At 36.5% G+C, this 24,230-nt stretch overlaps 1 protein-coding gene and 1 pseudogene across 6 annotated transcripts in view; one reads left to right on the top strand and one right to left on the bottom strand.

Moving 5' to 3' along the window:
• The window catches only part of MIGA1 (mitoguardin 1), an 82,843-nt gene that overhangs the window by 39,188 nt on the left and 19,425 nt on the right, over positions 1-24,230 (top strand). For all 6 annotated transcript variants that reach the window (XM_072754822.1, XM_072754825.1, XM_026004740.2 and 3 more), the window contains exon 8: positions 9,586-9,686. In XM_072754822.1, the coding sequence (XP_072610923.1) occupies positions 9,586-9,686 (101 nt within the window). The remainder of the gene's footprint in view (positions 1-9,585; positions 9,687-24,230) is intronic.
• Positions 21,065-21,449, bottom strand: LOC112924463 (large ribosomal subunit protein eL34-like; annotated as a pseudogene).

The following is a 24,230-nucleotide window of genomic DNA, read 5'->3' as shown; positions in this document are numbered from 1 at the left end:
CTCAAATATTTATTTAGCAAACATTTGATTGCCTAATATATGTCAACTATATTATAGGGCACTGGAGAGACAAGAATGAAGATTTCATCCTTGTTTAAGCAGCACAGTCTAGTTTTGGAGCTGTGTAGGCATTAAAAAATTGTATAGCACAGTAGACTAAGTACTATAATAATGCTTTTAGAAAGTGCTACAAAAACACCAAAGAAAAGCATAGATTATTCATCTTGGGGCTCAAGGAAGTCTTCACAGGTGTGACACTTAAAGAAAGATCATCCACCAGAAAGATAATTAAGAAAGGAGCATTTCAAGCAGAGCAAACAATGAGTTAATAAGCCTGTTAGTTCTTGGGAATATAGAATACATAGGGAAGTGGTGAGAAGTGAATCAAGGAAAGTGAGCAGGAGATACATAATGAAGGTCCTTGTTTTGTAACTTTAGGCAAAAGGAGCCACTGAGAATTATAAGAAGTCATAATCAAATTTATGTGTTTATGGGAGATTATGGAAGTGTTGACTGGTAAAGTTTAAATATTTTATCCATCTTTCTGCTCTCTTATGCAAAGGATTTCATTGAGAGAGTGACGCCTCCTGTAAGGGAAAATTAGAGGTTTTTCCATACTAGTACTGACTGCACAAATTCTCTGGCAGAGAACAGAAAAACTATAAAGTGGGACCTCCTGACCACTAGAGAGACGTTATTCTTCTCTTTTGATAAGTAGCCAGATAGAACATTTAGTAATATTGAAAGAGCTTGGCAGCAAGAGGAAATAACTCAACCTATCATCTTGAATCAAATGTCAGACAACCCAGAGTTGACCCTCCAAGACCTTGTCCTTTTCCTTTCCTGCAGAATCACTGTGGTCGGAGCATAAACTCCCTGAGGGTTTATTTTTAGGGAGTGACATGAATTACAGGCTTAATTTGTATACTCAGACTTCTAAATATACAGAGTACAAATTGCAGAACATTTAAGAAATTTGGCTTAATAATGTCCTCCTATGTCTTATGGTTCATCTTAATATCAAAGTGTTTATAATACTACAGACTATTGTTATATATATAAGTCAAAATGGGTCAGAGCTGAAAACACTGTAATGACAATAGTTGGGGTGCCAGAAACAAGAGAAATTCCTGCTGTTTGCCTTTGCCTCTTTTGTATTCAAGTTACATCTTATTAGCCTGGATTTCCAAGTCATAGACTAACACGAGACCATTGTATGATCTAGAAAAAGGCAAATGTAGCCCCTTAGACAGGGCACTTTTGTGATAAGAGAAAGGTTCACCTTCGTCCTAGAAGATGCAAGCCCAGGATATGGGCTGGATTTTTGCCCCGACTTGTCTCATTGCCCAGTGTCTTTTGTGTAGTGTACAAAGTGACCAGCTCTCACTAGTGACCCTGTTCAAGTCTCTATACTGCAGACCTTACCTTACTCTTTGTTCCACTTTGGGTTATCCAGTCTTTTCTTTTTCTGCTAAGAAATGGTGAAAATGCTGTTACTCCTTTTTCTTTCCTTTTATTACTCATTTTACATTGGCAGCTGTATTTCCCAGTTAGGAATCACAGTTGTTATATTGGGCAGTCATGGCATATAAGAAGTTTTGATAAATAGGGAAAGCCAGAGACAACTGTTTTAGAAATCTCTTTTGGGTAGATCAATAGTACCAGGCTGTTTTGTACATGTGTTATTTCACATAGTCAAAACTATAAGTTGTAACACATCAAGAACTGATGAGTTTTTTCTTTGGTTTCAGTGGATTTCATTGTTATTCTTTCAATATTAAGATACATAGAGGGAAAAATCAAGAAAATACCATATCCTGGCTCTCTTTGTTCTTTTACTTCCTAAAATTATGTTGTTTTAAATTTTTTGTATTCCAACTTTTTTTTTCCTCTAAAACTAATACTATAGCATTTTAAACCTAACCAAACAGCTGTCTACAGTATATACATGGGGCAGGTAGTCATAGTCATATAGATAGACAAAGAGCAGCAATAGTTTTCAAGATTTCTTAATTATTTTAGCAGATTGTAGCAGACTGGAAAATAACTTGTCTTGTCGGCAGCAGGAACTTTTCCACTTTTCTTAAACGATAGAAAAGACAAGGTTCCAAATCTTATTTAAGTCGCTAAAAATCATCTGGGGAATAGCTGCTGACATAGAAGTCAGATGACATTGAGACATTTGGCAGCTTTCCTCTTTTTGCTGGTGTTATAAAACCCACAGTGGACAGCCTGGATTTTAAAAGAGTGGCATCTTTGGAATCTCCACTAGAATCTACTGAGGTTAAAATAGACCTGATGGCTTCTTAAGCGACAGAAGATAGAATGTGCCTAAGGGTGGCAAAAGTGAGACATGCAGAAAATCCATTTGGATTGGTTTGAAGAAGTACATGTGGGCCTGAAGTTCTAAGTTCCAAGGTTGAAGTGTCTTCTCATTTTCTTCTTTCTTTTTTTCTTTTTTTTTTTTTTTTTAACTTTCAAGCAAATTCTGCTTTGAAAAAGGCTTAAGTAATACGTGAATTATGAGATTGTGAAAGAAGGAACAAGGCTTGAATCCAGTCAGATTTTTGGCCTAAAAATGTGTGACTGTTGAGTTAAAAGTAAACATACTTTTAGTGTCCTTCCAAAGAAGAACATAGCTTATGTCTATAAAACATGAATGTTTTAAAAGTTCGAGTGATTGAGATAGGTAAAGCAATGTTTTAAAAAGTTTTAGGTTTTAGGGTTGGGGCGCCTGGCTGGCTCAGTTGGTAAAGTATGCTACTCTTAATCTCAGGGACATGAGTTCAAGCCTCAGGGTGGGCATAGAGATCGCTAAAAAAAAAAAAAAAAAAAGAAGAAGAAGAAGAAGAAGAAAGAAAAATAAAAATGTGGTAACTTATAGTATATTTTTTATATTTAATCCCCCAATTATTTGGAAACTATTTTAGGCACTTCTAAGGTTAAAGATTTGGCATCATATATTTTAGGTTTCCATAAAAGTATCATAAGTTTAATTTAGAGCTGAGTACTGAGAAAAGAATTTTAACAGGACTCTGAAAAGAAGTAAGAGTAATGTAATAGGCAAAATGATTCAGGGGAGATACAGGAAAGGTTTTTTAAAATAGGGATTTTCAGAGATGCCTGGGTGGCTCAGTGATTGAGCATCTGTCTTTGGCTTAGGGCGTGATCCCGGGGTCCTGGGATCAAGTCCCACATTGGGCTCCCTGCAGGGAGCCTCCTCCTCCCTCTGCCTGCGTCTCTGCCTCTCTCTTTCTGTGTCTCTCATGAATAAATAAATAAAATTTTTTAAAAAGGAAAAATAGTAGGGATTTTCATTTCTTAGGGATGGTCAAATAACAAGTTTTATTTAGTTTATATCAAATATTGAAGTATTTGCAATCTGTTGAATGCTCTTTTGAGAACTGTAGGAACCATCAGGAAAAAAAGATGAAAGATGAGGAAGTCCATAAATAGTTGTTTCAGTTCAGCTGGTCAGACAGGCTATATATTCAGGCAATTGTTAAGTAAAAATTCAGGTAGTGGAGGGGTGCCTGGGTGCCTCAGTGGTTAACTGCCTGACTCTTGGTTTTGGCTCCGGTTGTGATCTTAGGGTTGTGAGATGAAGCCCCATGTTGGGTTCTGCACTGGCCATGGAGCCTGCTTAAGATTCTCTTTCTCCCTCTGCCCCTCCTGCCCTAAACCACTTTCCATGCTCCCACACTCTCTCTCTCTCTCTCTAAAAAAAAAAAAAAAAAAATTCAGATTGTGTATTAAATTGTACATATACTGGGATGCTTGGGTGGTTCAGTGTTTGAGCATCTGCCTTTGGCTCAAGGGTGTGATCAAGTCCCATATTGAGCTCCCTGCATGGAGCCTGCTTCTCCCTCTACCTGTGTCTCTGCCTCTTTCTTTCTCTCTCATGAATAAATAAAATCTTAAAAAAAATAAATTGTACATATTCTTATCTTTTACACAGTAATATGAGTAGTTAATATTTATTGAATGCTTACTTTATGCGTACTAACTCATTTAATCCTATGAGGTAGGATTTTATTTCTACCTATGAGGTATACTGAATAGTATAGTATTAGTATAATACAGTATATAATATTAGTATAGTATACTATAGTATATTGCTATATTATGTATTATAATATAGTATAATATAGTATTAGTATAGTATTATATATGGTACTATGTATACCATATATAATTGGGTATAATACAAAGTATACTAAATGGCATATAGTACACATTATATAATATATAGTATGATAGTATATAATATAGTATAATAGTACAGGATATAGTGCAGTCAAAGCTGAAAGGTCTTTTAGTAATTATTAGAGAACAAGGTTAGGTAAGGTGAGCAGAAATTATGGAAAGCTTTGAAAACCAGATGAGGAGCCATTGAAGATTTTTGATTGGAAAGTGGCTTTTTTTGTTTTAGTTTCAATAAAGCATTCTTGTACCTAATTAGGCTATTCCTGTCTAACAGTTACACATACTAAATGTAAGAGCCTGTGAAAGCATTTAGCAGAATGCCATGGCCACTACTATTAGGCACTCAGAAAATGTGAGTTGAGTCTGAATCCTGTAAAGGACTTGTAAACTCTTTGCACTGAGATAAGATATGAGAAAGGAATGCTCTAACAGTACTCTCCAATAGAAATATAATGTAAGAGACAAAGGTAATTTAAATATTCCAGGAGGCACGTGAAAAAGTAAAATTAAAGAGGTGAAATTAATACATTTTCTTAAACCTGATTTATAGTAATAAGATTTTTTTTTTTTGGTACGAAGCTTTCAGAATTGATTGTGTATATTACACTTAAAGGACATTTCAATTCTGACTAGCCACATTTCATGTGCTCAATTATGTTGGACACCACAGCTCCATAGTTTCATAGCATGGAATCTGGTGTCCGATGACCTGTTTTGAATCCTGCCATTCCATTTCTTAACTGTGTGAGTATGGATCAACACTTAGCATTTCTGTACGTTAGCTTCTGGATATATAAAATGAAAAAAAGAATAGTAGGTAACTCAAAGGATTAGTTTAAGAATTATGAGATAATGTATGTAAAGCATGTAACTTGGTTTCTGGCAAATAGTAAGTGTAAAATAAATGTATATTGGTTTCATCACATTGTTACTGCCATTAAATAGCAAGCATAGCTTAGTTTCTATGTCTTCTTCCTGCAAATAGTGATTATCCCCACCAAAACATTCCTGCTTAAAATTCTAAACCAATCACTATAGCAAAGAAATATTGATAAGCCAGGAGGAAGAAGGTTGTGAGTAGTACCTGCATGACATTGGAGTCTCCCACAACTACTGGTATTCTACTATGGGATACATATCAACTTTTTCCTTTTTTCTTTTCAGATAAATTATTTTCAATTTGCTATTATACTTACAGACTCACCAGATCCTTTGACTTTTTGAACTTAGCATCACTATAGGTGCTTCCTCTATCAGAGAATAAAACTCCTGTCTAATAATTTTTTAGAGTTTTTATTTATTTGAGAGAGAGAGACCAGAGTGAGAGAGCACATGAGTGGAAGGGAGGCACAGAGGGAGAGTGAGAAGCAGGCTCCATTCCAGGACCCCAGGATCAGATGGTTGACCTACTGAGCCACCCAGGCGCCCTCATGTCTAAATAATTTATAGCTTTACTATCAACACTGAAATACTTTATTGTCTTTTCTGCTCTCAGCCATTTGGGGGCAAGATATATAGATGCATTGTTTTCCTTCCTTCTGTGTAAACACTTAGGGGAAAGTACACAAAACAAAAAAGCATAGTGATTTATCCTACTCTCTTGTGTAGCTATCATGTAGATCAAAAAAAAAAAAAAAAACATTGCAGGGGTGCCTGGGTGGCTCAGTGGGTTAAACGTCTGATCTTGGGGTCCTGGGATTAAGCACCACATGAAGCTTCCCGCTCAGTGGGAGTCTCCTTCTCCCTTTCCCTTCGCCTCTCCCCCTGCTAACTCTCTCTCTCTTTCATATAAATAAAATCTAAAAAAAAAAAAAAAAAACACGTTAAAAATTAAAACATTGCCAGGGGACCTGGCTGGCTCAGTTGATAGAGCATGTGACTTTTGATCTCAGGTTTGAGTTTGAGCCCCACATTGGGTGTAGAGATTGTTTTAAAAAAATAAAATCTCAATAATAATAATGATAATAAAGTAAAACATTGACAACTCCCTAGAAGGTCCCCTTGTACCCAGTCCCAGTCAACAGCCCTCCCTTATACACCTAAAACTAACCACTGTCCTGATGCTCATTCTCATTACCTCCTGGCTTTTCTTACAGTTTGACCAACTAAATGTTGAGCACTGTAGTTTAATTTTGCTTGTTTTTGAATTTTATGTGAATAAAATCGTACATATAATTCTTCACTCAACATGTGAGATTCATCCTTGTTCTTTCATATAGCAGCAATTCTTTATTGTTGTACAGTATTTCATTGTTTGAATATACCCCAATTCAGGTATTCTATGGTTGATGGACAATTGTGGGTTTTTTCTAATTTGGAGTTGTTATAAGCTGTGGTGTTACAAACATTCTTTTGCATATAAACATGGATTTCTGTAAAAAAAAAAAAAAACAAACCTAAGGATAGAATTGCTAACCACAGAGAATGCAGTCTTGAACTTACCGAAATGCTGCCAAACTCTCCAAAGTGGTTCTACCAATTGACATTTCTATCAGGGGTATGTGAGTTTCCATTCTTGTACACCTTTAACAAACAAACAAATTTGCCATTTTTTCCAATTTATATCATTCTATTAGATGTGTAATGATAATGTGGTGTTTGCAACTTTTTTCTGCTAAGAAAAATTTGATTAAATGTTTCTGAAAATATTGACTAACATGAAGCCATTCGTTTTCAGTTTTCCATCCTGTCCCTGTCTTTCAGTACTACAATCAAGAGTTTATACTTTTTGGAAAGAGTATTTTAAATTTTAACTTGATTCATGAAAGTGGGTAGTTTGAGATCTTGTTCAGTATTCTTTCTTTATGCTTTTTATTGGCTTATCTAAAAAACAGATGTATTATTTCTCTTCATAACTTAAGCTGCCATTCCAGGAATCATAACAGTTACTGAAAATGAGAGGTATGGTCTGTGGTTTACGAAATTAGATTTAATGAATAAATCTTTCCAATTCCTTCCAGCCGTTTTTCTTTGTTAGGATTTTTTTTTTTTTTTTTTTTTTTTTTTTTTTTTTGAGTAAAGTACTAGCTGGTTACTGTTGAGTGAAGTAAAACAGACTTTTAACAGCCCCTGGGTAATGTCTGAAAGGTAAAGTGACATAAGATAAATGTCTCTGTTCCACTCTGAAAATAGCAAAAGTCATATGGAACCAAGATTTAACTTAATTGACTTGTAACTTAATCCTGCTTTAAAAGAGGTTTGGCATAATGAAAACTGTACTGCGATTTCATTTTGCACAACTAATACTAACAATGGAAAAATAACTAAGAAGATAAAGGTTTGAAAGTTGTAAATGCCAGTTCAGTTTTATAAATGATTTATTCCAAAGCTTGTGCATTTTTAAAAATCCCATATTCTCTGAAAAGAAAATAATGGGAATTTTTCTGGGTAATTGAATGTCCAAAAATACCCATCTTATACTGTTTATAAGCATAAAACTAATTATGTTGTTTAGTTCTCAGGTTCAATGTAAAATTTAAATTCCTAAAAGAGTGTATATTTTTGAAAATAAAATAATTTCTGATTTTGTTCTGCAAATAGTCATTTAGCAGTAGAAGGATTTTAAGCTGTGAAGTTAGGTACTTTAAAAAGATTGATGTAAACTTCATCTGAAAACAATTATACCTTAAACTTGGAAGATAAAAGGTTAAATTGTCAAATATGGGCTCACTAAATATAAAGTAGGAAAAAGAATATGCTATGTGTATGGTAAAATAACCAATACCTAAGAGGAATGAACCTTGTGCCAATAATGGCTTATTTGCTTTTCTGCTGGTTTACAGTTTGGAATATAAGTGGGTTGTAAAACTGAGTTTAAATTAATGGTTTGCGTTTAAAAAACTCTACATTTCCTATGCAGAATCACAAAAGTCAATGTTTTCTGGTATTTGAGGGTTTTAAATAGGACTTGGAAAATTTCTGGTAAAGGTAATGAACTTTATTTTGGGAAAAATGATGGAATAGAAATTTGGATGAATGAAAGCCAGAGAGATTTCTGGTTCCTTTTTAAAAAAGATAAAGTATCTGACAAATTTAGCTGATTGAGAATCAGTAAGAAAAATCATTATATATTTTGTTTTTTGCTTTTTTGTACTTCTAATATCATTTGTTTGCTACAATGTAGACGCATCTATAAGTAAGTTTAATATTTATTTGAAAATCCAATGTTACCAGGTTTCTGATGATAGATAGTATGTGAAGATTTTGAAACTCACATTCAGAATGTTGCATATGTTAATAGATAGACTGTCTTGACATGGCCAGATAAATCATTTGCCAATGTACTTAAACTTTTCAGCCCTTATAATCATTGGGGCAATTATATTTGACCTTCAGGTAGCCAGAATACACATCAGGGACCTAGCTCTGATTGTTTTTACCCTTTCAGTGTTTTAAAGTAGGCCCTCAGGACCAAAGAACTTAAAGATACTTTATCTATCTATCTATCTATCTATCTATCTATCTATCTATCTATCATCTATCTATCTAATCTATCTTATCTATCTATCAGAAAGAGAATGAGCAGGGGGAGGTGCAGAGGGAAAGGGAGAGAGAATCTACAGACAGACTCCCTGCCGAGTATGAAGCCTGACTTGGGGCTGGATTCCAGGATCCCAGGATCATGACTGGAGCTGAAACCAGCAATCAGCTACTTAACCAGCTGAGCCACCCAGGCCTAGATACCTTCTTGAATTGTTTTTCAATTGATAGGTTTATCACAAGTGACTGGCCAGACAACATTTTATGTTAATAATTCATTTAATTTGAATGAACCTACCAGTTCTCATAATTTGGGCAAAGTCACTTACAACTAATTTGCTGTGTTTCATACTTCTCTGGCATATGCTGATTTTACAATGTATGGTATATAATCCAATTCTAGTTATATACCTGTGTAAATTATTACATATTCAGAAGCTTTTAAAATCTGATATTAAGTTTAATCCCTTGGGATACCTGGGTGGCTCAGTGGTTGAGCTCTGCCTTTGGCTCAGGGTGTGATCCTGGGGTCCTGGATGGAGTCCTGCATCAGGCTCCCTATGGGGAGTGTGTGTGTGTGTGTGTGTGTGTGTGTGTGTGTGTGTGTGTCTCATGAATAAATAAATAAATCTTAAAAAAAAAGTTTAATCCTTTTTTAAAGTAACAATGTCTGCTTTGTTGCATTTTCTCCTCTGGCAGTGTTTCATAATTAGTTCAAAAATGAATACACTTTGAGAATCTTATCAGATGATATGCCACTGGTTTCTATTTATTGTTTTTCTTTTAAATTCTAGTCTAAATAAAGATGAAAGAAAGACGAAAAGACAGAAGCAAAAGAGACAGACAGACAGATATACTATAGAATATCAGTTTTGTAACTTTTCTTCTTTTACTTTTAAGATAAAGATACAGATAGCACCATGAAGGGGAATATGGATGAATTTGGCCTGCGAGACACCTTGAGCGTTGCATCAACTGATTCCTTTGCTTCAGCAGCAGAGGTAGGACAGTATGTTTCCAATGAGAATTTCTCATTATTTTTCACATAAAAAGTACACTTTGCCACTGTGCTGTAATTCAGTTGCCATTTATGTAGCGTTTACTATGTGGTCGATACCAGGTTACAAAAATTAATATAACATGAACATGAGTTTGCACAAGAGTTTATAGTCTTTTTAGAGAGGTAAACATGTAAACACATACTTTAGAAGGGCACTGTCATATACTGTGGATTACGGGTGAGACATAATTAGACATAAGACAATTTTCTTATTGGAAAATAATATCTTCTATCAGGACTCTTAAAAATGTTTAGGTCCCTTAGCTTAGAAATCATACTTCTAGATATTTTTCTTGAAGATTTTTATTTATTTGAGAGGGAGAGCATGCAGAAGTGAAGGGCAGAAGGAGAGGGAGAGAGAAATGCAAGCAGACTCTAGGTTGAGTGCAGAGCCCCACTTAGGGCTGGATCTCACGACCCTGAGATCAAAAGCTGAGCTGAAACCAAGAGTTGGTCACTCAACCAGCTATGCCACCTAGGCACTTCTAGATACTTCTTTCAAGAAGGTGATCAGATTCAAAGATTTATATATAACAATAATCACTATGGCATTTTAACAATAATGGAAAACTGGAAATAGTCTAATGCATTATGGTGCATATATAACTTGAAATATTGTAGTGCCAGAAACATGTTTCCATTTTTTTTTTATTTTTTTTTTTAATTTTTATTTATTTATGATAGTCACACAGAGAGAAAGAGAGAGAGAGAGGGGCAGAGGCACAGGCAGAGGGAGAAGCAGGCTCCATGCACCGGGAGCCCGACGTGGGATTCGATCCCGGGTCTCCAGGATCACGCCCTGGGCCAAAGGCAGGCGCTAAACCGCTGCGCCACCCAGGGATCCCTGTTTCCATTTATTTTTAATAAATGACATGGAAACATTCATTAAGAGTAGTATGTAAAACTTTATACAGAGAGTATGATTTTAATTTAGTAATAAAAAGCTAAAAAACATGTATGGAGTATATTGTATAAGTAGGTACAGAAAAAAAGTCTAGATATAAATACTCTAGTGTGTATACAGTGGTGATCAATGAATTATAAATTTATGGGTGATTTGTTTTCTACTGAGATTTAAATTTTGTATCAAAAGAGAATGCTTACAGAGTGTTCGTCTATTTGTAATTTTTTCTGCTTAAAACAACTTTAAAAATCATATGCCCAATTTTATCTTAGAATAACTTTTGGATATTAGTGCTCTCATTTTTTCATATAAATATTATCACACATCTGTAGTTCATGCTGTAGTGTAGAAAGCTTTGGATATTCCAGTATTCTGTACCCTAAGCCTTGATTCTGCCTTTTTAATTTATTTTTATTTATTTATTTTTAAGATTAAAAAAAAATTATTAGAGAGCAAGAGCAAGAGAGAGAGCTAGCAGGGAGAGGGGCCAAGGGAGAGAGAATCCCAAGTAGATTCTGCACTGAGTGCAGTGCCCAGTGTGGGGCTCAGTCTCACAATCCTGAGATCATGACCCAAGCCAAAATCAAGAGTCCGATGCTCAACCAGATGAGTCACCCAGATGTTCCTCTGCTTTTTTTAAAGCAGTACTGATCATAATCTTTAATCTTCTCAAGATTTTTATTTATTTGTATTTTAGCTATTGCTTACAGTAACATCTCCTGAATTATTTTTTCCGTATATTTTTATATTTGTAAGTTTGAAATAGATAAAATATATCTACTTCTTTTATAGAAAAGATATATCCCTCCCTTTTACTATTTGATATAGACAGCCTTATCTCCTGTTCTTTTTTAAATTTTTTCCCCAGCTTTATTGAGATATAATTGATGTATAATGTATAAACTTAAGAGATACAGTATGATGATTTGATATATATATATATATATAGAGAGAGAGAGAGAGAGGTAATTACCGTAGTAAGATTAATCAATACATCCATCACCTCACAGGATTATGTGTGTGTGTGGGGGGGGGTGGTTGAGAATGTTTAAGATTTACTCTCTCAGCAACTTTCAACTGTATAATACTTTTGTAGCTGTAGTTGTCGTGCTGTGCAGTCAATCACCAGGATTTCTTCATCTTCTCCTTGAAAGTTTGTACCCTTTGACCAACATTTCCCTATTTCCCTCACTCCCCAGCCTCTGGCAACCACCATTCTACTCTCTGTTTCTGTGGGTTTAGCTTTTTCAGATTCCACATGTAAGTGATAGATGGATAGATAGACAAATACAGTATTTCTCTTTCTCTGACTTATTTCACTTAGCTTAATGCCTTCAGGTCCATCCATATTGTCACAAATGGCAAGATTTCCTTCTTTATCGTGGGTGAATAATACACTTTACACACACAGACACATACACACATTTACATCTTCTTTATTTATGTGTCATTGGACATTTAGGTTATTTCCATGTATTGGCTATTGTGATTAATACTGCAGTGAATGCGGCAGTGCAGATATCCCAAAATAGTGATTTCATTTCCTTTGAATATATACCCACAAGTGGGGTTGCTCAGATGATATGGTAGTTCTATTTTAATTTTTTGAGGAACTTCTGTATTGTTTTCCATAGTAGCTGTACCAATTTACATTCCCATCAACTGTGCAGGGTAATGTGAGCTTCCTTATTATCCTTACCCTTACCAGTATTCACTATCTCTTGTCTTTTGTATCAAAGCCATTCTAACAAATATGAGGTGGTATCTCATTGTGGTTTTGATTTGCATTTTCCTGATGATTAATGATGTTGAGGGCCTTTTCATATGTCTCTTGGCTATTTCTGTCAGTTTTTAATTGGATTTTTTTCTCCTATTGAGTTGTATGATTCCATGTATATTTTGGATATTAACTCCTTAATCAGATAGTTTATAGATATTTTCTCCCATTCAGTAAGTTACCTTTTCATTTTGTTTCTTTTGCTGTACGGAAAGTTTTCAGTTTGATAGAATCCCACTTAATTATTTTTGTCTTTGTTGCTTGTGATGTTGGTGTTATATCCAGAATATCATTGTTAAGACCACTATCAAAGAGCTTTTTCTCTATGTTGTCTTTTAGGAGATACATGGTTTCAGGTTTTATGTTTAAGTTAAATCTTTTTTTTTTTTTTTAAGTAGGCTCCACACCCAATGTGGAGCCCAGTGCAGGACTTGAACACACAACCCTGAGATCAAGACCTGAGCTGAGATCAAGAGTGGGAGGCTTAGGGCAGCCCCAGTGGCGCAGCGGTTTGGTGCCACTTGCAGCCTGGGGTGTGATCCAGGATCGAGTCCCACGTCAGGCTCCTTGCATGGCACCTGCTTCTTCCTCTGCCTGTGTCTCTGCCTCTCTCTCTGTGTCTATGAATAAATAAATAAAAATTTTAAAAAATCAATAATAAAAAGAGTGGGAGGCTTAACCAGCTGAGCCACCCAGGTGCCCCTTATGTTTAAATCTTTAGTCACTTTAAGCTAGTTTTTGATGCAATTGTAAATAGGACTGTTTTGTTAATTTCTCTTTCTGCTACTTCATAATTAGTTTATAGAAATGCAACAGGTTTCTGTATATTGATTTTGTATCCTGTGACCCTACTGAATTCACTTATCTGTTCTAGTTTTTTGGTGGAGTCTTATATATAGCATAATGTCATCTGCAAAAAGTGACGGTCTTGCTTTTTCCTTACCAACTTGATTGCCTTTTATTTCTTTTTCTTGTCTGATTGCTATGGCTAGGACTTGCAGTAGTACTCTGAGTAGAAGTGGTGAGAGTGAACACCTTTGTCTTAGAAAAGTTCTTGATCTTAGGGGAACAGCTCTCAGTTTTGGTATTGAGTATGATGTTAGCTATTGATTTTTCATATACAGTCTTTATTATGTTGAAGTATGTTCCCCATAAAAAAGTATGTTACTTTGTTGAGGGTTTTTATCATGAATGCATACTCTACTTTGTCAAAAGCTTTTTCTGTATCTGCTGAAATGATCGTATGGTTTTATCCTTTCTCTTTTTGATTGACTTGTGAATATTGGACTACCCTTGCATCCTGGGAATAATACATCCCATTTGATTATGGTGAATGATTTAACGTATTGTTGGATTCATTTTTCTAATAAAAATATTTGGGGGATTTTTGCATCTATGTTCATTATAGATATTGACATGTAGTTTTCTTTTTTTGTAGTGAGTATCTGGTTTGGGTATCAGGGTAATGTGAGCTTCTCCAGGATCAGGCCCTGAGCCAAAGGCAGTGCTAAACTGCTTGAGCCACCTGGGCTGCCCCCATTTGTGTTTTCATTTTCATTTGTTACCATGTATTTTTTTTTTAATTTTATCTTTGATTTCTTGGTGACCCATTCATTTTTTTAGTAGTATGTTTCTTAGCCTCCATATGTTTTTTGTGTTATTTCCAGATTTTATCTTATTGTTGATTTCTAGTTTCAAAACATTTGTGGTTGGAAAAGATGCATGGTATGACTTTGTTTTGTTTTGTTTTGTTTTCAGTTTCTTGAGAGGCTTGTTTTGTGACTTAATCTGTGGTCTGAGAATGTTCCTGTGTACTTGAAAAGAATATATATTCTGCTGTTTTAGGATGGAATGTTCTAAATATGTCTGTTAGATCCATCTGTTCCAATGTGTCATTGAAAGGCACTTTCCTTTTCTTTTTGGATCATCCATCCATTGATGTAAGTGAGGTGTTAAAGTCTCCTCCTATTATTGTATTACTATCAATCATTTCATTTGTGTTTGTTATTAGCTGCTTTTGTATCTGGGTGCTCCCATGTTGAGATAATAAAAATTTGCATAATCCATCCATTAATGTAAGTGCGGTGTTAAAGTCCCCTACTATTATTGTATTACTGTCCATCATTTCATTTGTGTTTGTTATTAGCTGCTTTTGTATTTGGGTGCTTCCATGTTGAGTGCATAAAAATTTGCTATTATCTTCTTTTTGAATTATTCTCTTTACGATTATATAGTGTCCTTTTTTTTTCCCTTACAGTCTTTGTTTTAAAGTCTATTTTGTTGGGGCACCTGGGTGGCAGATTGGTTAAGCATTTGACTCTTGGTTCTACTTTAGGTCGTGATCTCAGAGTCATGAGATTGAATCCCCCATCATCCTTCACACTCAGCAAAGAGTCTGCTTAAGATTTTCTCTCCCTCTCTCTCTGCCCCTTCTGATCATGTTTTCTCTCAATCTTTAGAGCATGCGACTCTTGGTTTCAGGATTATGAGTTCAAGCCCCATTTTGGGCATATAACTTATTTTAAAAAACGAAGGCTATTTTGTCCAATGGAAGTATTGCTCACCTGGTTTTTTTTTTTTGTTTTTTTTTCCACTTCTCTTTGCATGATAAATGCTTCTCCATCCATTCACTTTTAATCTGAATGTATTTTTTGGTCTGAAATGAGTCTTTTATAGGCGGCATATAGATGGGTCTTGCTTTTTTATCCATTCTCTCACCCTGTATTTTTTGAGTGAAGAGTTTAGTTCATTTACATTCAAAGTAATTCATGGTGGGTATGTACTTATTGGCATTTTGTAACTTATTTTATGGTTGTTTTTGTAGTTCTTCTCTGTTCCTTTCTTTTCTCTCACAGATAGCTGGTTTTATTTAGTGATATACTTGGATTCCATTCTCTTTATTTTTTCATATGTATTACTGGGTTTTGATTTGTGGTTACTGTTAGTTTTGTAATCACATGATGCATATAGTAGTCTATATTTAGTTGATGGTCACTAAAGTTTGAACCCAGTTTTTACTCCTCTCCCCCCAACATTTTAGGCATATGGAGTCAAAGGTTTTGACTCCCTTTTATTTTGTGAGTCCCTTGACTGATTTTTATAGATATATTTATTTTTACTGCTTTTGTGCTCCCTACTTCTCCTGTTCCTACATATGGTCTTTCTACTCATAGTCTCCTTTAATAGTTCTTATAGGGCTGGGTTAGTGGTTATGAATTCTTTTAACTTTTGTTGTCTGGGAACTCTTTATCTCCTATTCTGAATGATAGCCATACTGGGTAGAGTATTCATGGTTCCAGGGTTGTTTGTTTTTTTTTCTTTTAGCACTTTGATTATATCATGGTACTCCATATGGCCTGCAGAGTTTCTGATGAAATATCAGCTGATAGCCTTATGGGGCTTCCTTTGTATGTAATTGTTTGATTTTCTTTTGCTGCTTTAAAAAAAATCTCTTTATCTCTGCTTTTTGTCATTTTAATTACTATGTATCTTAGTGTGGGCCTTCTTGGGAAGATTTTATTGGGAGCTGTCTGTGTCTCTTGGATCTGAACGTCTATTTCCTTCTCTAGATTCAGGAAGTTTTCAGTTGTTATTTCTTTGAATATATTTTTTCCCCCTTTGTCTCTCTTCTCCTTCTGGGATCCTTATAATGCAAACGTTATTACACTTGGTGTTGCTGAGTTCTCTTCATATTATCTCTCTTTTCTTCAGCTTGATGGCTTTCCATTATTTTGTCTTCCAGATCACTGATTTGTTCTTTTGCTTTCTTTAGTCTAATATTTATTCCTTCTACTCTATTTTTACTTTTAGTTATTGAGTTCTTTAATTCTGGTTCTTTTTTGTTTTCTATCTCTTTGTTGAGGGTCTCAGTGAGGTTCTTCACTCTTTCTCAAGTCCAGTGAATATCTTTATTGCCCATTACATTAAATTCTCTGTTAGGCATATCACTTATTTTCATTTCATTTAGTTCACTGGCTATGATTTTTGTCTTGTTCTTTTGTTTGGGACATATTCCTTTATATCCACATTTTGTCTAACTCTCCCTATATTTCTATGTTTGTCAGCTCTATCACCTGCTCTTGAAAGTAGTGGGCTTATGAAAAAAAAGTCTAGTGTCCTGCAGTGTAGAGTCCCTTGTTCACCAGAACGTGGTGTTTGAGGAGTGTCTCCTCTGTGTGTTGCATGTACCCTGCTAATGTGGCTAAACCATGTTGCCTTCAGTCCAGTTGTCTGAAGTGGCTCTCTGCCTGTTGTGGGCAGGGAGTGGTCCCTTGTGTACAGTGGGCCAGTTTGGGGCTGCTTTGGGCTTGAGTTGAGTCAGACCAGGTGTATGTCAGAGATGCAGTAGCACTGAACTTCAGGGTGTTTTTCCCATGTTGTCCTCAAGAAGCTTTCGTTTTTGGGCAGGAGTCTGTCCCCAGTCCACTCCTGGAGCCACTTTTGGACTATTGTATGTAGTTATTTTTCCTTCTCCCCAGGGCTGGAGTCATTTTGGAGTGGTGCTGGCTCCTGTCAGGGCTGCTTGCAGACTGCCAGACTTATGGCACTGTTTTGGATGGGCAACATTCAGGTGTGTATTGAAGGGGATAGGATCACAAGAGAAATCGGGCAGAGGTGATGTGTTTTTAGCAACATTTGTGCACGTCTGCTATGAGAGGAGACTTGGAGGAAGGCCTAGTCGGAGAGGTTGTGCCCATAAGAGAACACCAGGGCACAGTGCACTGTTAGCAAGTTATTTGTGAAATATTAGTGCTTCACTGGTTACTGCAGGTATCCATGTATCAAGGCTGGATGGTGGGGAAAGGAAATTGTGTTCACCAGCTCCTTTGTTCCTGGAGAATTCTCCCAAAGATCCCTGGCCCTCCAGTACATGCTCTGTGATTAGTAAACAAATCTCCCTCCTATATAGCCCAGGTATTTTTCAGATTGCTGCTTCTATTGCTGTATCTCAGTGGTGCTGTTTATTGTGGTGTCTCTTTAAGGGTGAGGACTCAGTTTCCTGTCTTCCTCCAGCTAATACAGAGCTGAGCCTACTGATTTTTGGAGTTCCGAGTGTTAGGCTCTGCCAATTATAAGAACTTGTGAAATTTGGGTCAGAGCCTCTGGTTGTCTTATTCTGAAGGTTCAGGTGGCTTGATGTGAGGGTCTTTTTCTCTTCTCTCTCTGTACTGGTGGTGTCTCTACCTCTCATGAACAGCCCTGAGTCCATTTAGCTCTTGACTGCATCTCTGCTCTTCTACCTACTGTGATGTGGCTGCTTCTCTACCTTTAACTTCAGAGAGTTTGTCTGCCAGTCTTCAGTCAGTTTTTGGGTTATTTACACTGCTGTGAGTATTATTTAGTTGTATCTGTGGGACGAAGTGATCTTTGCATTATCTTACTCTGCCATGTTCCTCTTAATTTTTCTTTCTGATCGATTGTTGTGAGTGTATAGAAATACAGTTAATTTTTATACATTGTTTTCGTATCCTGCAACTTTATCAAATTTGTTTATTAGTTCTAACAGTTTTTTGATGGTCTTTTAAGATTTTCTATAAATAGAATTATATCATGTGCAGATAGAAACAGTTTTACTTTTTTCTTTCTAATCTGGATGCCTTTTCTTTCTTTTCCTTTCTTGATTGCTCTGGCTAGAACTTCAGTGCTATGTTGAATAGGAGTAGTGAGAATGAACACTCTTATCTTGGTCTTAGGGAAAAAGCTTTCAGTCTTTTACTGTTGAGTATGATACTAACTAACTATGCTTGTTATGTATGGCCTTTATATTGTTGAGGTATATTTTTTCCTGTACCCAATTTGTTGAGAGTTTTTAACATAAAAGGATATTGTGTTTTGTTGTCAAGTACTTTTTATCTTTCTGTTCTGTGGATACTGTCCTAGATAATTTATAAGGAGAATTGCTACTCATTTTGCATTTTTCTGCTGTAATGATGTACCTAATTGCTTCAAAGTTTCTTTATAATATGCAACTCTAAAAAATATTTTGCTAAGTGTTCATTATACTTTGTTGTTTAAGTTACAGAGGTTTGATAAGAAGAATCCTTCTGGAAAACAAAATACATGAAAACCACAAGAAGGACTCATATATAAGAAACATCTTAGGAATGCTTCTAGGGTATAAATATATGATCTTGGAATGTGAATGTTCCAAAATAAGTTCTTTTCTGAGAAGTATTTGTTAAATTATTTTTAATTGCATTTATTATATGCCAGATACTTAAATTAGGGAAAACTATTTTAACTAAGAATGTTATTAAGAAAATAAGATCTGAACTCTTTAACAAACTTAAACAGTTTATTAAGATTTGAAAGATTTACTCAGAATTACCAGAAAGATTTTATGCCTATTTAGATTAAAGAAATCCTGGCATAGGCTTTTCTCTAAGCTAGGTCAGTCATTTGTAAAAGTGATTAACAAGATTTTCCTATATAAGCTTTGCCAAGCTTTGGTTTGGAACTACAGCCTTTTTTCTCTGAAAAGTCTTTTTTAAATAATAGCTTTACTGAGAAATAACTGACATACTATAAAATTCACTTTTTAAAAGTGTACACTTAAGTGGATTTTAGTGTATTCACAGAACTGTGCTACCAGTAATGCTTCCTACTTCCAGAACATTTTTATCGCCACCCCCCCAAAACCCCACCTATTAGTAATCACTCCCTGTTCTCTTCTACCCCCGCCCTTGGCAAGTACTGATCTACCTCTGTCTCTATGGATTTGCCTATTCTGGACATTTCATATAAATAGAATCATACAATATGTGACCTTTCGTTTTGATGTTCTTTTACTTAGTGTAATGTTTTCAAGTTCTGAAAAGTCTTTTTAACGTTAGGATACTGCTGCAGTGAGTGGTCCTAACTCTCCCTTATGTTAAAGAAATTGTCATTTAATAGGTAGAAACTAATATGGCAAAGAGTAATTTTCAGCTGTGGATTCAGATTTACTTAGAAGTAACACTGTGCAGCATATTCATGTGTTTAATATATAAATTATAAGGTGTTAATTAAAGAAAAAATTTTAGGGGTACCTGATTGGCTGAGTTGGCTAAATGTTGGACTCTTGCTATAGGTTCAGGTCATGATCTCAAGGTCATTAGATTGGGTTCCCGTTGGCCTCTACGCTAGGCATGGAATCTGCTTGAGATTTTCTATCAAAAAAAAAAAGAAAAAAAAGAAAAAAAATTTGTTTCTTATAATCCAGATACCTCTACTCATACACTAAATGGAAACTTGAAAATTTTACTTTAAGAAAAAATTTGGGATGCCTGGGTAGCTCAGTGGCTGAGTGTCTGCCTTTGGCCCAGGGTGTGATCCCATGGTCCCAGGATTGAGTCCCACGTCGGGCTCCATGCATGGAGCCTGCTTTTCCTTCTGCCTGTGTCTCTGCCTCTCTCTCTCTCTCTGTGTGTGTCTCTCATAAATAAATAAATAAAATCTTAAAAAAAAATCTTGTTTAAGAGAGAGAGTGAACAAGCACAAGAGCATGGGGTGGTGGAGGGGCAGAGGGAGAGAGAGAATCTCAAGCAGACTCCTCACTGAGCTTGGAGCCAGATGCAGGGGTTGATCCCATGACCCTGAGATCCTGACCCAATCAGAAACCAAGAGTCCAGCACTCAACCAGCTGAGACACCCATGTACCTGTTGGAAAGCTTTTTAATACCCACCTCTCTGATTTGACAGCACTTGTATCAACCCAAGATAATACACTATAATATACAAAATGACAAGGATAAATATTTAGAATAATCATTTTTTAAAGATTTTATTTATTCATTTATGAGAGACACAGAGAGAGAGAGGTAGAGACAGAGGCAGAGAGGGAGAAGCAGGCTCCATGCAGGGAGTCTGATGTGGGACTCAGTCTTGGGACCAAGGGATCACTCCCTGAGCTGAAAGCAGATGCTCAACCGCTGAGCCACCGAGGCATCCCTATTTAGGATAATCATAATCTGAAAAGGGAGAGCTATGTCTGCCATTTAATATTTCTGTTTCTTGAATTGTCTTCTTCTGGGGTCAATTTTGTCTATCTTGGGCTTTCATTCTTATACTGATGGTTTTCTTCTCAAATTTGAAAGCTTAATTGGTGACTGGATTGATAGGTTGATTGTGTGGGTTTGCAGTGTTTTATAATATTTGTCTTTTTTTTTTTTCTTAAAGATTTTGTAAGATGATGAAGATGCAGGGTACACCTCCGTACAGAATGAAAAGGGAAGCCCATTTCTCACCCTAGCTGACTTACTTTCCCCAGACAGATCTGATACTTTTCTTCTTTTTTGAGAGAGAGAGTTTGCAAGTGGAGGGGCAGGGGAGAGGAAGAAGGAGAGAGAGAATCCCAAGCAGGCTCCATGCCCAGCACAAAGTCCAGCATGGGGCTTGATCCCACCAGTCATGGTCATGACCTGAGCTGAAATTAAGAGTCTGTCACTAAACTGACTGAGCTACCCAGGCATCTTCAGATAATTTTTAAAGGGAAATATTACTACAAGCTGTTCTCCTCATCAAGGATGAAAGGGAAAGAGCATGTGGGACTACGATAGTTGTTTGGACACAGACTTTCATTTAAGGTCCCCCCCCCCTTTTTCCCCCCCCTTTTTTTTAACAGATCAAGCTTTTTTATTTTTATTACTCAAAAAAATCCTCATTTTTTTATTTAGCTTTCTGACTCTGTGCTTGTGCCTTTAACACTTTCACAACGATTTTCTGCTCCTCAATAAGGAAAGCACGCTTGATCCTGTCACGAACACACTTAGCACACATGGAACTACCATAGGCCCTGCTGACGTGTTTTTTCGTTTTAGACAATCTCATAAGGACTTTAGGTCTCACAGCACGAACTCCTCGAAGTCAGCCAGGGCACACGCCACATGCAGACTTTGGCGCTTTCCCAACCTTCTTGGTATAAAGGTAAACGATTCTATTGCCAGGGGTTCGGGGACAGCCCAGTTTTGTTAGAGGCTGTATTGTAGGACAGCCTACAATGGTATGTCAAACGCTGAACCATTCTGAACGCCTACTGACGCCGTCCCCGGAAGAGGAAAAAGTAAGCTCCCATTTTTAATCCCTCTTCTCACTCTTGTCACATACCTGCCTACTCCAAGCCTGGTACTCTTTGAGGCTCTGCTTAGCAAATGTCTCTCCTTTGACTATATCCCTTGTTAAATATATTCTGGACTATGGGTTCCTCATCATTTTCATCTATCCACACATTTCCACTTGCTTTCCCGTTTTTGGAAATTTGTCTTTTCTTGCTGTTAGTATTGCTGTCACTATTATACTAGTTATCTGTTGCTGTGTAATAATTACTTGGAATTTATTGACAATAAAACAATAAAACTCCATGTGTGGACTTAGGACTAGGGCTGAAGCTATGAGGACGCCTCCAGGCCTCAGGGGCATGTGCCTCAATTTGGTGGTTAATTCTAGATGTCCTTAATTTCCCAGGGAATATGTTGGGCAGAGGGTGCATATCTTTGCATTAATCTAGTAGTCAGAGCCTTCTCAACCCTGGGTGTTCCACACTTGGGATCTAATGAAGGCTCAAGTGTTTTGGAAATTATTTTTCTTAAAATTCAGGTTTTATGGGATGGTTTTTTCGAAGTGAGAATTGAGTCCTAAGGGCTAATCCAGGGAATCTTTTGTTTTGGTATTTAATTCTGAACCTGCATATATTAGATAAGGGAGTGTGTTTTGGACTAAGCAAGCCTACCAAAAGCAGCTAAACAATCTTTCAAAATAAAAGAGTCCTGCTTGGAGAAATCAGTAAGGAGAAGCTCCCTTAATACAATAATTTTAAGAATGTTGGTCTGGGCTTCAAGATGGCCAGGGAGGCCACTGAAGGCATCTATATTGATAAGAAATGCCCCTTTATTGGTAAAAGGAGCAGATCCTGTTTGTTGTGGTGACCAAGATGATGAAGATGCAGGGGACAATTGTCATCTGTCTACTTTTACTGTACCCAGAATACAGCTGCTTTGAGAAGTGCCATGTCTGTGCACCTCTCTTCCGGCTTTGGAGACATTGAGATCAGTGATGTAGTCACAATGGGCATATGTTGGCCCTTGAACAAGACATCATGCTTTAATGTGCTCAGAGTCAGTAAAGCCACTGGCACCAGGAAGCAGTTCCAGAATTTTGAGACTGGACACCTGCCCACTCCACCAAACAAAATTATTTTCCCATTGAAAAAGAACAATTAACATTTATTACATCATCATTTTTGAGGCTTAGGAATTTGGAAGTGACTTATCTGGGTGGTCTGGCTTGAGGTCTTTTGTGAAGTTGTGGTCAAGTACATTGGCTGGGGCTATAGTCATATGAAGTTTTTTTAAAAGATTTATTTATTCATGAGAGACACACAGAGGCAGAGACATAGGGAGAGGGAGAAGCAGACTCCATGCAGGCAGCCCGGTGTGGGACTTGATCCTGGAACTCCAGGATCACGTCCTGAGCTGAAGGCAGCCGCTCGACCACTGAGCCACCCAGACATCCCAAGCATATGGAGATTTGACTGGAGCTGGAGAATCTCTTCCCAGGATAGTTTACTTACAGCATGTTGGTGTAGCCAACCATTACCTTTTGTCAGAAGACCTAAGTTACTTACCACATAGACTTCTCTATAAGACTGCGTAAGTGTCATCACAGCATGGGACCTGGCTCCCCCAGAGGAAGTGATCAAAAGGAGAATGAGATGAAAGCAGTGACTTTTATGATCTAGCCTTCGAATTCACACTCATCATTTCTGTACTTTGCTGTTGATTGCACAGGTTAGCCCTATTTAGTGTGGAATGAGGCATAAGTACCAGAAAGAGAAAGTCATTGAGGGCCATTTTGGAGGATGATTATTGTGGGTTTATTTTCTTTTTAATTTCTTTTCTTTTAGGGAGATAAGGGGATATAGTCAGCCTGCCTTCTTTAGCTGTAAGTCTTATTTGTAATTTTAGATGGTTGGTTTGAAAGGAAAATGTAAACATATAAAAAATAGTCCATATTAAAATGGAACTTAGCCTATTTCATGACCCAACTTATAGTTTTGGGACTTTGGACATTTCTTTCATGGTTGTTCAGAGCCTTGAAAAATATTAAAGCTTTTAAAAATATTACTTCACATTCAGCAAAGACATTGCTTGCCAAGGAAGATAAGGCCCAACCGAGTCCTGTTGCACCTCACGGAGAACAAGAGAAAAAGAATTTTAAGATGTTAGAAATCTGAAGCTAATAAAACATTGTTTTCGTGTTACTTCATTTATGGGTTTTGTCTATTTTGTCTCTGTTTATTGTTGCTGCTGTTGTTATTGACTTACTTGATTTCTTACATGGCCATTTTTATGGTTTTTGTGAATCATAGGAGATAACTAATGAAGTAGAATAGTGCTTTGTATAAACCAATATAATACTACTTTTCCTTTTGAAAATATTAAAATAAGTTTTTGACATGTGCCCTTTGAGGGAAGAATAATTTAGAAATAAAGGACATTTCAAGTTTCAGCTAGCCAAAAAACCAAACCAAAACAAAAACCACCCCAAAACCCTTTTTCATGGTAATTGCACGTTTCCAAATGCTGGTATTAAATTGTGTTATTGGCTTCTGCCTTAGAAATAACACCTCAGCTATAGTAAAATGTTAATCTTTTTCTAAAACTTTAAAAAAGTTTTTGACGGGGCGCCTGGGTGGCTCAGTTGGGTAAGCATCTACCTTCAGCTAGGATTGTGATCTCAGGATCCTGGGATCGAGTCCTTTATTGGGTTCCCTGCTCAATGGGGAGTCTGTTTCTCCCTCTCCCTCTGCCTGCAGCTCCGCTTGCTGT

The sequence above is a fragment of the Vulpes vulpes genome, chromosome 3 (genome assembly GCF_048418805.1).
Source record: "Vulpes vulpes isolate BD-2025 chromosome 3, VulVul3, whole genome shotgun sequence".
Lineage (NCBI taxonomy): Eukaryota > Metazoa > Chordata > Mammalia > Carnivora > Canidae > Vulpes > Vulpes vulpes.
This window is presented reverse-complemented; position numbering and strand designations above follow the sequence as displayed.